Source organism: Dermacentor silvarum, chromosome 3, assembly GCF_013339745.2.
Source record: "Dermacentor silvarum isolate Dsil-2018 chromosome 3, BIME_Dsil_1.4, whole genome shotgun sequence".
NCBI lineage: Eukaryota > Metazoa > Arthropoda > Arachnida > Ixodida > Ixodidae > Dermacentor > Dermacentor silvarum.
In genome coordinates, this window is record NC_051156.1 from 185907389 (window position 1) to 185922307 (window position 14919).

Genomic DNA, 14919 nt, shown 5'->3' on the forward strand with positions numbered 1-14919 from the left:
GCACACACACAGACTGTAACATGCTCCTTCACGAATGAACTATACTCTGTTTACGTTCTCGAGGTGCACATTCCAGCCCGCCTCGAGACCTACACCCTCCACTTTCGAAACAAAGGACTCGCTTCTCTACCTCTATATTTCTCCTTGAACAGGCTTCATCCTTTCGTTACTGCACTCTTTTCCCCGTACTCGAAAGCAGCGGCCAGCCACACAAGTTGGACGCGAGAAGCCCCGCAGTTGTCCCAAATTGCAGGTTTGGCTGACGAGCAAACGCCTCGCCTAAGACTCAAACGGAGGCGCCTCCTCTTCCCAGTGGCTGCAGAAGCGGCGGGTCATTCAGACGCAGCCCTCCCCGCCCCTTCAAACCCGAGTCTCAGCTTGGCCAAAGTGCCGGGCCGGCCGCCTGAAGGACGGCTATTAGGACCACGGGAATACGCTTTATACTTCTCCCTATCTCCCGCACGCCTCTCCCACGAAGTGTGCGCGGTGCACTGCATGTTTTGCGATTGTGTGGGTAGCCTCGGGACTCCTTCTGCGGTCCGCGCGTCTTAGCATGCACGCAACCCCCCCCCCCCCCCCCCCCCCCCCCCGCTTCTTCCATCGGTCGTACCCCTTCCTCTCCGTCCTTATGTCTGACGCTCTTTGTGTCTAATTCGGCGAACCTTTCAAGCGCGCTCTCCTTTGTGTCTCGCGAGACTCCTCCCCATAGCCATCGTTTTTCTGAGAGACCCCCCCCCCCCCCCCTCTCACAGTTGACTTGCTTCTGCGTCATTCCTCTTTCCGGATACTGGGATTCTAACGAGATGTTGCCGGCCTCCACGCGGAAGCTCACTTTGTTGCTTGTTTTTGAGTCAGAAATGTGCGTCTAATTCAGCGGGCCCCTACAGTGGCCTCCCCCTTTAGCGTCTCACGAGGCCTTCTGCCATCTCTTCTCTTCGCCGTCTTTGTTCCCTAAACGCCCTCGCGGTTTGTAGTTGGGGTCTGCTTCTTGTCTCCGGTGAGGAAGATTACAAGGAGCCCGTTGGTTTGCCGAGGTCCGCGCGAAAGCGCACGGGCTTGTTTCGCGTGTACGATGAAATGGCCTCTGGGGACAAATTCTGCGTGCGAAGACTCGAAAGTTGGTTGGCCTGCAGCGGAAGCCAAGGCGAGCCGAGAGCTAAGCCCATTCACAGTTGAGTCGGTGGAACTAGGCGCAATGTAAGGAAAAAAAATATAGGAAAAGGACATCCGTTTTTTGTGGGGGCCTGCGGGCAGATACTGCAGCTGACTGTTGGTACAAATGGGTCAGCCCCGAAGTGAGTGCAAGGAGAGCCCTCTTGTGAGGCATAAAGGAACCACGTGCTTATACAAAGCAACGGAGCCCGGAGGCTATGCGGAAACGTGTGGCAGAGAGGAGCAGTCGCAGCTACGAATGCTGATGGCTTTTTAGGGTCGCTTGCATCCGCCGGCAGCTCAATGATGATGTCAGACTGGCTTTAGCACTTGATATTTTTTGCTACCGCAGCACAGTCTAAGAATACTTGGAAGCAATGAATGACTCCGCAGGACACTGCAGTGCAGTTCCCCCCCCCCCCCCCCCCAAAAAAAAAAAAAAAAAAAAAAAAAGGTAACAGTTGGTAGCGAGCACAATGTATCCTACTTCTTCTCACTCCACAGTTTCTGCTGTCTTGGGAATTTAACATTTGTATTCTCAAAGTTACTTTTTTTTTATAACCGCATGCCCCACCATATAAAACGCTGAGCCTACATCCATCGCTGTTCTTTTTATTCCAAACGTTCTCCGAGTACGATATTTTTTTTTCTGTTTCGGTCGACAACTATAAAAAATATTTATCGTATACACAAGCATAAATGATGTATTATGTATTACTCCTATACATCAAAACAGTTACTTGCGCTCTTCTTTCGCAAGGATCGCGTTCGATAGAGCACTCGCCTAAGGAATCACGTCATGTTGTTAAATACTTTAGTCACTGCTTTCCGCCGGTTTGCTTTGCTTCACTTCTAAGTTTCACTCTGGCTTTGTCACACACGTCAAACCTGCACCATCGTCCCCAATGGAAGGTAATATATGTCACTGGCTCTTTAAAGCCACGAAGCTCGAGCCTTTCCTTACAGAGAAAATACGCAAAGTTTTCGCATGGCCTAGATAGCGCGTTTCGCACCGTAAAGTTTATGGTCGTTCTTGATTATAAATATGTTATAAAGATAACGTATTTCATGCGCTGTGGGAATTGGTTTAGGCGAAGATTTTCTTGGCGTTTTCAAAGAACGCTGCTCTTCTTTAGCTATTGCAGGTACAAGACTCTATTCAGTGTTTTTGGTGCGTTTAGCTTGTTTGCCTTGGGAAGAGGAGCAGCCGGCGCCATTAAAGGTGCCAGCCTTTCATAGGTCTACTCACTGAAAACCCCACGAGCTGTAGCACCTATGGTGTCTATCCCAACAAACAACACATCCCATGACAGTTCCACCAAACACTGGCCCCATTATCCAAACCCTCATGCCTCCCACCTTTCTTTTCCACCAAGTGTATGACCGCCACAAACCACCATTTCACGACCAGTGGCTCCTCGCGGACATTATTGCGTAAGCGACGCCGAGTACTGATGCCACCGTTGCTTAATTCTTTCACACAATAAAGTAATTTCTCTATCTTCTTCTCCTTGCGCATCGCAAGAAGAGGGAAGACATGCGGATTGCACATATTTCGACGAAAGACGAGGTCATGACGACGAAGGAATGACGAGGCGAGAGTGACCGCTAACGAACTGATGACTACGGCATGGCAAGAAAGGAATGACAACGATGAAATGAAAGCGATGAAATAGTGACGATGGAATGACGATGACGTCAGAATGACGAAGGCGTGTTTGTATTAGAGCTCGCGTCTGCACTTACGTAGATCCCCTGCCGCTGCGGACTGGCTCGCTTTGCACTATATCCGGTACTGATTTGTTCTATGCCCGAGACCGGTCAATCGCGCAAGACAGCAGTGAACCCCTGAGAAGGGGTGGGTGGGGTTGGGCGGGGAAATGGCAGAGAAAGCTTCGTTTAAAAAAATCTAACGCATTTGTTGATTGACCATTTGCAGTTTAACGCGTCCTAAAAGAACGCAGCAGTTCCAGAGACAATGAGCAAAGGGCTCAAGAATATTTTTTGCGATTAGCTGTCGTTTCGTAAAGCCCACTGAATGCTTGGTACGTGAGCCCTCTTGCATTCCGCCGAACGCCGGCGGTCGCATTCGCCAAATAGAATCCAGACCTCGTGTTCAGCAGTGAGAGGGGGAAGAAGAAGACGAAGAACAAGAAGGAGCTTCCAGGCGCCCACGTCGGATCCCCCAATGTGTGCCGCACTTCGGGTGCTCGGTGCGGCAGCCATGGCAGCGAAGCTAGTGCTGTTGGTGCCACTGGCAATGCCACCCCCGACCACAGCGCAAGGAGCCATTGGCATCACGGCGCCGCCTGAAGGCAACGGTGGTGGTGGCGCTGATGCGGACGAGGACGTGCTCGACGGCGTGGTGGGCTCTCAGAGAGAGCGCGCCATGTCTGCGCTCGACAAGGCTAAGGCCATGCGCATCATACCGGATTTGATGCGCTACCTGCCCAACGATTCGCTCACTGTTACCTACATGGGAAATGTCAAGGTGACGTTGCAGTATATGCCTCGCTTAGATTTCAGTTTGAGAGTCTGCAAGTAATGTGTACTACTTCTGCTATTCACTGCATGCTTAGAAGAAGTATTCAAGCTCTTAGACTGGGAAGGCTTAGGAGTGATGATCAACGCCGAATATCTCGGTAACCTTCGGTTTGCAGATGACATTGTCCTATTCAGCAACAATGGGGACGAATTACAGCAAATGATTTAGGACCTTAACCGAGAAAGTGTAAGAGTGGGGATGAAGAGTAATATGCAGAAGACAAACGTAATGTTCAATAGCCTGGCAAGGGAACAAGTATTCAGGGTCGCCAGCCAGCCTCTAGAGTCTTTAAAGGAGTACGTTTATCTAGGTCAATTACTCACAGGGGACCCTGATCATGAGAAAGATATTTACAGAAAAATAAAATTGGGTTGGAGTGCATACGGCCGGCATTGCCAAATCCTAACTCAGAGTTTACCACTGTCGTTGAAAAGAAAAGTGTACAATCATTTCATTCTACCGGTGCTAACATATGAGGCACAAACTTGGACGTTAACAAAGAAGCTCGAGAACAAGTTAAGGACCGCACAAAGAGCGATGGAACAAAAAACCTCGCTGTTTCACCCGAAAGGCGAAGCATCAACTGCGATAGCAAATTAGTAGAGAGCTATACGGAGTAAAGATAGTAGTTTTATCAGCTGTACAAACTTGGACGTGCAGCAGCACCAGCAACGCGCAGAACTGTTGTCGACGCCGTGGGCGCCTTGCCCGCGTTCGCACCGAACGCACGCGGCGTTGGCGACTGTTGCCGGTGCCTCTGGGGGCGGCTCGGAGGTTTTCGACGAGATCAGACTGGAACACTCGTTGAGCTGCGTCGGAATTCTGTACCACCTTCTCGCCTCGCAACGTTTTTATATAATTACGCATTCGACGCGCAGCTAAACGTCGCCTCCCCTCCCTACCTCCCATCCCCCCACGGCCTTTCGCGCGACGGAAGAAATCGCGTTTGCTCTCTATATATGGTGATTGTAAAGGAGGAAAGAGACGCTTAATTCTGCAGCTCTTCAGGGAGCACGGCGCAGAACGCGCGTTTGCTCTCCGCCGTGCGTTCGCTCCCCGTGAAAGCGCGCGTCCCTCGTGCGCTTTCACTCGCACATACAACATACGGCGCGCGGCGACGATTTCATCATCGTTGACGTCATACGGAACCTCACGGCGACGGCGACGCCGACGGCAAAAATCCGCTTTGAGTGTCCATATAATTGCTATCGCAATAAAATGTTAAGCCTAACGTTAAGAGGCAGGAAGAGAGCGGTGTGGATCGGAGAACAAACGGGGATAGCCGATATTCTAGTTGACATCAAACGGGAAAAAATGGAGCTGGGCAGGCCATGTAATGCGTAGGATGGATAACCGGTGGACCAATAGGGTTACAGAATGGATACCGAGAGAAGGGAAGCGCAGTCGAGGACGGCGGAAAACTAGGTGGGGGTGTTGAAGTTAGGAAATTTGCAGGCGCAAGTTAGAATCAGCTAGCGCAAGACAGGGGAAATTGGAGAACACAGGGCGAGGCCTTCGTCCTGCAGTGAACATAAATATAGGCTCATGATGATCATGAAATAATGTGGGAGCCGAAAGCGAGCGGAAAGCACAAACAGCGCCTCTGTTCGACCGAAGTGGTTTCGGCGCTTCCACCAGGGCCGTGCCATGACGAAGCCTCCCGTTTGTTTTCAAGAATTAGTTGATTGACAAAACGAAGCTATCCATAAGAACGGTGGGCTATGTAACGAACGATGGCCTGTACTGCTAGCTACATATTATTTGACAAACATTTTCAAATTCGCTTATCTGTTCTCTATGCACAAACGCGTGTGCAGGGACAAGCACACGCACGCACGCACATACATAGATACATACATACATACATACATACATACATACATACATACATACATACATACATACATACATACATACATACATACATACTACATACATACATACATACATACATACATACATACATACATACATACATACATACATACATACATACATACATACAAGCGGCCCATTTGTTTATTTACTTTTGCAGACGGACACGCCAGCCAAGATGCCACGCAATCCTGATAGCTCACTAGCACCGCCAAAGGAGTATGTGAACTTCCGCGTCGCTTCACACTAACTGCCACCTCTGGTCACAGGTGGACATGGGCAACGAGCTGGAGCCGACGAGCGTGGCCGAGCCTCCGCATGTCATGCTCCGAGGACAAATCGGCCACTTTTACGCGCTCTGCATGGTCGACGTGGACGCTCCGTCGGCGTTCAAACCCAAGCACCGCGCCTGGCTGCATTGGCTCGTCGTCAACATACCGGCACAGCGGGTAAGTGAGCGACTCTTCACAATTATTGTCTCTTTCAACGAAATTACTGCACTTTGGTATTGTATATGTATACGTTGCGCACGCAGTGACGTATCGTATACCTGCCAGGCGCTATGGGCTTCGCAAAGTGCGCATGCGCAGAACGCTACCAACATGGAACGTTATGCCTGCGCGTCTAGCGTGCACGCGGAACGTTCCGGTCTGGTAGCGCTGATGGCAAGTACGCATGTGCGTGTCAGCTTTTCGCGAGCGTACGATGACTCGCGTGCCGCTTTCGTGATTCTCGTTTCGTTCGGGACCAGTGCGAGACTTCTTGTTTTCGAGGTTGTACTGTAGGGCTAGTTGGTTCGTGATTATGTATGAGAAAAGCGCTACCAGATTGGACGAAACAAAAAGGTGCACACAGACACGGTGCCGTGTTTGTGTGCTCCTACTTGTTTCGGCGCCTCCGATAGCACGCTGTTACTCTTTTCTGATCAAATCTAAACATTTCTAATCTAACCCTCTTTTGCCCATTAGGCACTTCTAAGATTTAATTCTAGGCACTATAAATACCACTATATACTCTCCAATTCGCCTTATTGTCAGCTCTGATTGGCTCTCGGGGCAGCTGCGGCCTCTCTGATTGGCTCGAAACGACAACATAGCAGGATTCGACAACAGGGCGGAACTCGACCTTTGTCCGGCATAGCACTCGTGGAATGGCTTTCTACGCGCCTGCGTGGGAACTAGCGCGCAGTGTCGCGATACGCGACACCGCGTTCTTCAGAGCGCTTTCATGCAACATACGCAGCGTAGTGGACATGGTAGTATAAATCTCTCAATTGACGGTCAAAGGCAAAAGTTAGCACCAACCTGAGGTACATAGCAAACTTAAATCATGTATTTGGCTAGTCAGCTTGGAAACTACAAAACACGGCAGCAAGTGTAGACAGGAAGAACACTTTGTCACCATTGTACGTCTTAATTGGCGGGGATAGTTCTTGCGTATCCGATAGCAAGGCTTACCTGCGCTTTGCACTCGAGTATATTCATGTTAATTATAGGAGTCATGAGGGAGGTAGTGGCCGAATAATGCACCAGAGAGGTCAATTCCTGTTCTGATGAGGGAGTGAATTTGTTGAAGCTTAGTGGGCCTTCCTGATTTGGTTGCACCTGGACTAGTATAGCCCCGCTAGCTCTCGGCGATATATATATATATATATATATATATATATATATATATTGCTGGTGTCAGGCGGTACTACATGCCTGCAAATTTAATGGATTCGAGGAGGATTCGACCCTACGACCTTCAGATTAGAGGCCGGGTGTTCTACCTCTGCTCCATGCCACCACAAGACAGGAGTAATTGGAGATTGCAGGGAGAGGCCTTCTTCCTGCATTGGACATAAATATAGGCTGATGACGATGATGATGATGATATTCACGTCTCCGCGTGTGTGTTTATCTGCGCAGTTAGCCATGTGAGCGCTTCGTCATTCTCGCTATGTTCTACAAGTTATGAAGTCATACGAACTCCTCTTCTTTCCCTTAATTTTCCTGTTATCTTTCCTGGCTCAAACAGTTTAAGAGTAAATGAGAAAGGCGGAGAAGAGAGTGGCGGGACTTTGATTGAAACCAAAAGAGCAAAATATAGTAGAAAAACATGGTGATTGTAAAGTAACAACAAGAATAACCACGACTAAATAGTCCCAAAATGACACGGAGCAGTCAACTAGCTCTTCCTCCATCCTTTCGTCAGTACTGGACTAAAGGGCGACCTTATATAAATAAGTACAAACAAGCAAATGTGCGTCGTTGCCAGTGACAGCAATCGTATCTGTCGTGGTGTTCATAATAACTGCTCTAGCTCGACACATACAGTGCTCCCTACTCGACATAGTGCGCGGAACACCACCCTCATCCTTGGACGCTTTCTTTTTTTTCCCTCTAATTCAATAGGAGATAAGAAGACTTATGTGGCCCTTAACAGCGTCGTTAAGGCACTAAGCCCTGCATGTTACGAACGGCAGCAAATCCCGCATTACTGCGCCGACTGTCGACGGTACGACGCGCCTAAGGAAAAGTGCAAATATTTGTGCTCGCAGGTTGCAAGCACACTGTGTGCTTGCAATCGCACACTTGATGTAGGCCGGACCCCGGCCGAAACGTCGAAACTAAACTGTTTTTTTTCCTACGTGCGCCTGCACTTCTTTTAATATATGTATGCATGTCTTAGAGTAACCGCTGGTCGCTAGGTAGATCCGAGAATGTCAATTACGATTCGCTTAGCACATACGCGCAGTGTGATTACCCTCTTTCGCTATAGAATACGCGAAAACTTGCGACAATTCTCGGATACAGCATATACGTGCGTCTCGCGCCGAGCAATAACTTATACAACTGTGGTAATGTCGTAAAAACGGGTCACTGGCAAAAAGAAATCGAAATGTAAAACATTGTACGAGCCACATTAAGGCTGCGTTTCTAAGCACAGTCATCCACCGATGCTTACACATACCGCGATTTACTAGCCGTCTATCCCGCCGATCTCCCGTTTGAGTGTAGGTGACGCAATATAACTCAAGTGCAGAAAAAAAAAAACATTTCTTTGGCGCTATTTGTAAGGAGTCATCCCTGCGAGTTGCTCCGACCAAAATCAATATTCGGGCTGCTTAGGCAAATGCCGTGCAGCAACTTATGCCGTGCAGTCACTGAACCAGCCTGTTCAGCGGCTGTTCGAATACACCCAGACGAAGCTAATAAATTTCCCGAAGCGCAAATTTCATTTCGTGGTTCAGGTATCCTTCATGACCTCTCGTCTCGAAACATTTGTCATTCAGACATTATGGGGGACACATTCGGACAATTCGCGATGGTATGGTCGTATCAGCTCCGTGTGCCTTTCTTTCTTTCTTTCTTTCTTTCTTTCTTTCTTTCTTTCTTTCTTTCTTTCTTTCTTTCTTTCTTTCTTTCTTTCTTTCCTTCCTTCTTTCTTTCTTTCTTTCCTTCTTTCTTTCTTTCTTTCTTTCTTTCTTTCCTTCCTTCTTTCTTTCTTTCTTCTTTCTTTCCTTCTTTCTTTCTTATTGTTGAACAAGGTGATAGTTATCCGAAGTTCAATTATCCGGGATAGAGTACGGGTGCACAGACCTGGGTAACTCTGTCAAGGAACCAGGTAATACTTAATTTTGTTAAATGCTTTTTCCTGACACCTCACCGCGTTGCTTAACCACCTCGTGACATTGCTCGGAGCCAGCAGTACGGATTCCCTGATCTCTATTTACTCATCAACACTCCCACTGCTTTCAAGAAGCTATTGATAATCGCTAATACTTCTCCCGCTTCTGACACCTTATAATCTTACACCTCTAAAAAAAAAACGCAATAAATCTGCGATGATGTCAGTTCACTAGGCGCTCAAATCGCATCTGGGACTCGTGCTCCTCGATGCGATTTAATCTAGTCAGCTCGGCAGCGTAGACTCCTAGGCCACTTGAGAAGGCGAAATGGAATTGTCGATCTCTTGAATGCACTTATAGCAGCGCCCGAGGGCCAATTCGGCATAATCGGATTACGGGATGCCAGAAAAGAGCCCTTCAAGGCGTCGCCTTAGCTTCTATGCTCGAAAGTTCCGTGCGCGAGAAGGCAAAGGTGACAGGTTTCTAATCCTTTTTCACGAGGAGGTGCTTCTTACCTGTGACAGTAAACGTTTCCATATTGCCCAAGAAGCATCGTGTTACATAACCCTCAATTAAAAAAAAGTGGACACAGTCCCCCCCCCCCCCCCCCCCAGAAAAAAAAGAAAAAAAAAGGAAAGGGGGGGGGGGGGGTGGTTAGGAGGGCATACAAATATGCGAAATCTCACCATTCAAAACTTTAGCAGGTATGTAAGTTGTCACCGTTGTCTTGGGAACGCTTGCTATTAATTTACATCAATGACTTTTGCACGCCTTCCAGCTAGTCTAGCGCTGTCACTAGGCATTTCGTATAGTGTCCAGTTTATTGCCACAGTCACCCGCAGCGGTTGCTCAGTGGCTATGGTGTGGCGCTGCTAAGCACGCGGTCGCCGGATCGAATCCCGGCCGCGAAGGCCGCATTTCGATGGGGGCGAAATGCGATAGAGCCCGTGTACCGTGCATTGGGTGCTCTTCAAAGAACCCCAGGTGGCCAGAATTAATCCGGCAGTCCCCCCACTACGGCGTGCGCCATAATCAGATCGAGTTGTAGTACGTACGAAAGCCCCATAATTTATATTTAAATTAGTGCCACGATACTTCATAGCAGATTACATGCACGTTACTAACTACGCGGGGTGAAGCTTAGGAAGATGCGAAAACTCGATACGAGCGCGTTTATCGCTTACATCTGGTTGTATATTGTGAAGAATGACTGTGTTGGTTGTATGCGTCGCGTAACACATTAAAAGGCCCCAGTATCTACACGGGCGAGCTTTTTCACACAAGCCTAAATTAGGCTGTAAGTAGGCTTAGCCGTAAAGCCTTCTTGCTCGAAACGTGCGGGCAAGCCTTGCTGAAACAGCAGCTCATTTATTCATTATTTTGTGTGCTTGGTTAGGAGTAAGCGTCTAAATTACTTCCCGTTCACTTGCTTACATTTTCTTACACTATGTTCAACCCTCGTGTCAGGGTCACGCAATGCTGCCCTGATGTGGAGAATACGAGGCTTCTGGGAGACAACCCAGCTTGGAGATAAGTGAACACGTTAATTTGTGCGGAATGCGGACGAGTTCACCGTATGTAATCATGAAGGGGCACAAGTCACATAGTTTTTTTCATACCTGCAGACGACTGCACTTTGCTCTAGCCAATCACCATCGACATGTTTGCTGTCAGGCACCATCGGCCAGCATCTTCTCAAGCACAAGGACTGTTACATGAATGCCGACCCATACTCGCAACATCTGCGGTACACAAAAAGGGGCCGTTATAAAAAAAAATTCATGCAGGACTTGCGATTAGCGTAGAAGCGGCGCAGCGACACACCGTATTTCCACCGCCAAAACGCGTCATGTACGAGGCGTGCATGAAGCCAGGCTCCTCTCTCGTCCCTTTCTTTTGGACACGATGCTCTATCTAACGGCGCCGCCACGAAGTTCCTATGTAGCGTGTGTGGGAATATATTCAGACATGCTTGTCTGAATCTATATGACTTGAGTTCGATTCCGCTCAGCACCGAAGAAATCGTAAAGGATTTTTTAAAGCATCAAATGCTTTTAGCTCCCGTTGTCGGCGACCTTCAAGTGACCTTGAGCCAAAAGCCAGAGCTGTTATCCGGGCGCTCAAACAAGATCATCCAGACACTCAAAACGAGAACATGCCGGCAAGTTGCGAGGAACAAAACGAGATCATCCGGGCAACCAGTCAAAACTTAAGAAAATGCGGTCTCTGGCCCCCAACCCTTTGTATACAGGACCGCATTATATACGCTAGTTACTCTCCAAACAAGTTACAAAAAAAAATATTGCTTCCTAGTTCTTCCTCGTCTTTCTTCACAATATCACTCAAGTTGTAACTTCTAGTATGCTGAAGGTTTGTTTGTCATTTCCAATAGCGACGTTCAAAAGGCAGATACAGGGGACTTAAGGCCGCACATTTGCAGCCGACCACTTCGATGAGACTAGAAGAAAAAGTGGCGACAGACGCTGAGCGCGTTCGACTGTTGCAAGGAGACGCGGTTGAAGGCGTCGGCACCACAGACAGCAAAAGACACCTTATGGTAGCCATTTCATGCATACATCTATTCTCGATTATGGGAGAGCCAACAATTTTTTTTTTGTCATAGAAGACCGTGGCTCGTACCCAATCACCCAAGTTGGCATGTGAGATGGTAATTGAAGATCGCCGCAGACCCAGATTGATCTGATGGTGGGTTTCGGACCAAGTTCCCTCAGAACAGAAGAGAGAGTGAGAATAAACATCTTTATTATGCAAATGCAACTTTGGAGAGGCGTCCTCATTCCAGAATGCCTTGAGCTCGGGCTATAGACGGTCATAGATGGACTAGCAGACAGATGGACAGACGCCGGAATGAGCTTGGATCGAGTATCCTATGAACGCTAATCGCATTATTCAAAGGGGCTTCTGAAGTTCTAAACTATTAAATCGGTTCAACGTGTACTGTAGAACTTTTATCAAGATGCTCTCATAGCTGTTCTGCAATTTCGCGTCCAGCATACTAGGCGGACGAAGAACCGCCTCCATGTTAATGGCTCGAAAGGACTGAACCCGGTCAATCGGCATATGTAATAAAATGACAGCACTTCCGCGCTCTTGGCAAAGTTTGCAGAAAATATCGCTTGGGTAATTTCGCACCCTCTACAGTATAATGCTCGGGCTAACCACGGGCTTTAGGGATTTTATATGGGTCAATGCTATAAAGCGTGGTACGGACAACTTTAGCTTCCTTCCTAATGCTTTCTAACGTGGCTGTGTTAGCATGTGCTGACAAATGTTGAAAAGATGTTATCCTCACCACAGGCACGTCTAAAATAAAAACTGCGATCGCGACTATGTCCAGCATCTGGGAATGCGGTGCCATCTAGGCTTATAAACAGTATGCGTATCGCAATGGCCCTACCGTTTTAGACGAACTGACATGTATTATGAATTACACAAGGCGGTATAGCTTGACAAATAGCGTAGAAGAAGCGTGCTCATTACAACGCATCGACTGCATGGCAAATTTATCAAAACCGGTGTCCACAATGGAGTACGACCAGCTTCACAATGTAGCTGGGAACCCAAGCCTTCCTTCCTTTAGAGTACCAGCAACTTCTTTCACTGTGACAGTAAGGGTAAAAGCTCCGAACTACATTTGCTGTACATGCCTGTCAGTCCGTACTGTCCTGTGTGTTACGCCGTCGCCGTAATCGTTTCCTGGTCCGGTCACGCCATGGTACTCAACTTTACATTCACCGATGATAACGATACTTTACCCAGCACCACTAAAAGATCGAACTGAGGCCTTTGAGGCAACGCGAGTTTGGAAGCCGGACTCACTGAGTCATCGCTGTCACGCGGTGATCGCTCTTGACCATCTCTGTGGATTTTTCGCGCCATACAATATCTGGTGGCGTCTGTGCAAGCATTTCGGAGACCACTGCAGATAATGAGTGGTGTACAAAACATGGCGGTCATGACGTGTTTCCGGCTTCTGCTAGAGCTTCCGGCGCCTGCAGTAAAGAAAAGCCGTGGATTCCGAGAATTGCATTTGTTAGCTTGATGGTGCGCGCATCGCAAATCACAGTAGTAGTTTTTGATAAAGTGTCAATGTCCGCGTCGACAGCCTGCAGCTTTCGCAGTAAATGAGTTCATAGCCGGATGAACCACTGAAGTTTGTCGATGTTTTCTCTCTCTCTCTCTTTCTTATTTTAACGATTCGCAGCTGGACGCCGGGAACGTTCTGGCGACGTACAGTCCACCGACGCCGGCGACGAGTACCGGTTCGCATCGGTTTGTGTTCATCCAGTTCGAGCAGCCCAAATACTTCCGGCAGGGAGACTTCATCTTCATACCGATGCGCGCCGCCTTCAACGTGACGGCCTTCATGGACGACAACAATATCCGCCGCATCATGGCCTTCAACTTCTTCCGCATCGAAACTGAGTACAGGAACCTGCTGTGAACCTGCGGTGGTCACAGCAGCCGTCCAGTCGTACTTGCGTCTTAACTTATAAATAGTTGCGATGGAGTATCGGCCTCGACTACAAAATAAAGATATTGCGTCTTGATTACGAGGTAATTATACACTGCGTGGTACGGCGTTAGTATCGACGATCAGCTGTTGCTCAGTCAAAACGGTTAGCGAAAGAATTCTATACATAATTCCCATGTTCTAACGGAAAGTAAAACACGAGTTCGCGCAACACATCGTCAGTGACACCTTGTTGTTAACCGAACCTTTGTAAAGCTATACGCAGCAGCTCGACTCGCCACGATATTTCACCTTCCGTCGCTGCGTTATTACTATTAGCGTGTGTTGACTGTGACAACGTGGCCTTGCACGATGCCAGGATGCCTCAAGACAGCAGAAAGGCCCTCCGCACAGCCGGCCATTGGTTATTTGAGTTGAATGAAGTTCTTCTCTCTTTCTTGCCGCATTCCGCCGCTCCATTCTCTCCTCCTCTAGTTCACGTGGTCACTTGGAAGACCCGTGCTCGCTGTTCCATAACTATAGCATTTCACTTTCTTCAGCGAAGTAAAGCAAGTTCGAGTCCGTGTTTATTTGGTATTTTTCACGCGGACTGTCTGCTGGCGATAGAAGATCCAGCGCACAAACGACGACGCGCCGAAAGCACCCTATACCCACGCGCTGTCACTTGGATCGTCAGACTATCTATGGGCTGACTGTTGAGCTAATTGGCCTGTCATGTAAGCCACACCGCGATCACGTTCGATCTTCTCGTCTATTCCCTGTGTCTGAATAAAAAGACAATTCGCAAAGCTTTTCAGTCGATACCTGGGGACTACTGCGCTGATTTGGTGCCGGTGGCATAGAAAAGAAAGCTGCGCTTGTTTCTATAACTGATTGGTTAGCCTCGTAAACAAAAAGAAGAGATGGGCCCACGAGGAATCTTACGATGTTAGATGAAGTGGAGGCTTAAGCGTAATAGTAAGGATGCTTCCGAAGCAAGATACTTAAGTAGGCATGAATCATACCTTCACGTTAGGCGTCACGTAACAATTGTGTGGTTGGCCACTTATGTGCAAAGTTGCGGCATGGCACTTGTGGTAAAACATCGAACAATCTTAGCGCTCACTTGGTAACATGCCTGTGATCCCGTTGCTGCGTTGTCCCCTACCACCAAGCACAGACATTGTCTTGAATATTGATGCGGCTTTCCTATATATATATTTGTACCCCCTCCTGCCAAACGTGAGACCGAAGCATTTCTTA

At 48.2% G+C, this 14919-nt stretch overlaps 2 protein-coding genes across 2 annotated transcripts in view; both read left to right on the forward strand.

Moving 5' to 3' along the window:
- LOC119444147 (diamine acetyltransferase 1) overlaps nucleotides 1-14919 on the forward strand; it is a 478089-nt gene that overhangs the window by 113681 nt on the left and 349489 nt on the right. The gene's annotated exons all lie outside the window — the stretch shown is intronic.
- Nucleotides 3094-14069, forward strand: LOC119445075 (protein D3). Its single transcript, XM_037709401.2, has 3 exons — nucleotides 3094-3643; nucleotides 5842-6021; nucleotides 13408-14069. The coding sequence occupies exons 1-3, from the start codon at nucleotides 3341-3343 to the stop codon at nucleotides 13645-13647; spliced, it is 723 nt and encodes a 240-aa protein (XP_037565329.1). The 5' UTR covers nucleotides 3094-3340; the 3' UTR covers nucleotides 13648-14069.

Excerpts from the sequence above, each read along its gene's own strand:
- LOC119445075 (XM_037709401.2), top strand. The coding sequence starts at position 3,341 with ATGTGTGCCGCACTTCGGGTGCTCGGTGCGGCAGCCATGGCAGCGAAG. Across the intron at positions 3,644-5,841 it reads CCTACATGGGAAATGTCAAG|GTGGACATGGGCAACGAGCT; the intron begins GTGACGTTGCAG and ends CTCTGGTCACAG. Across the intron at positions 6,022-13,407 it reads TCAACATACCGGCACAGCGG|CTGGACGCCGGGAACGTTCT; the intron begins GTAAGTGAGCGA and ends AACGATTCGCAG.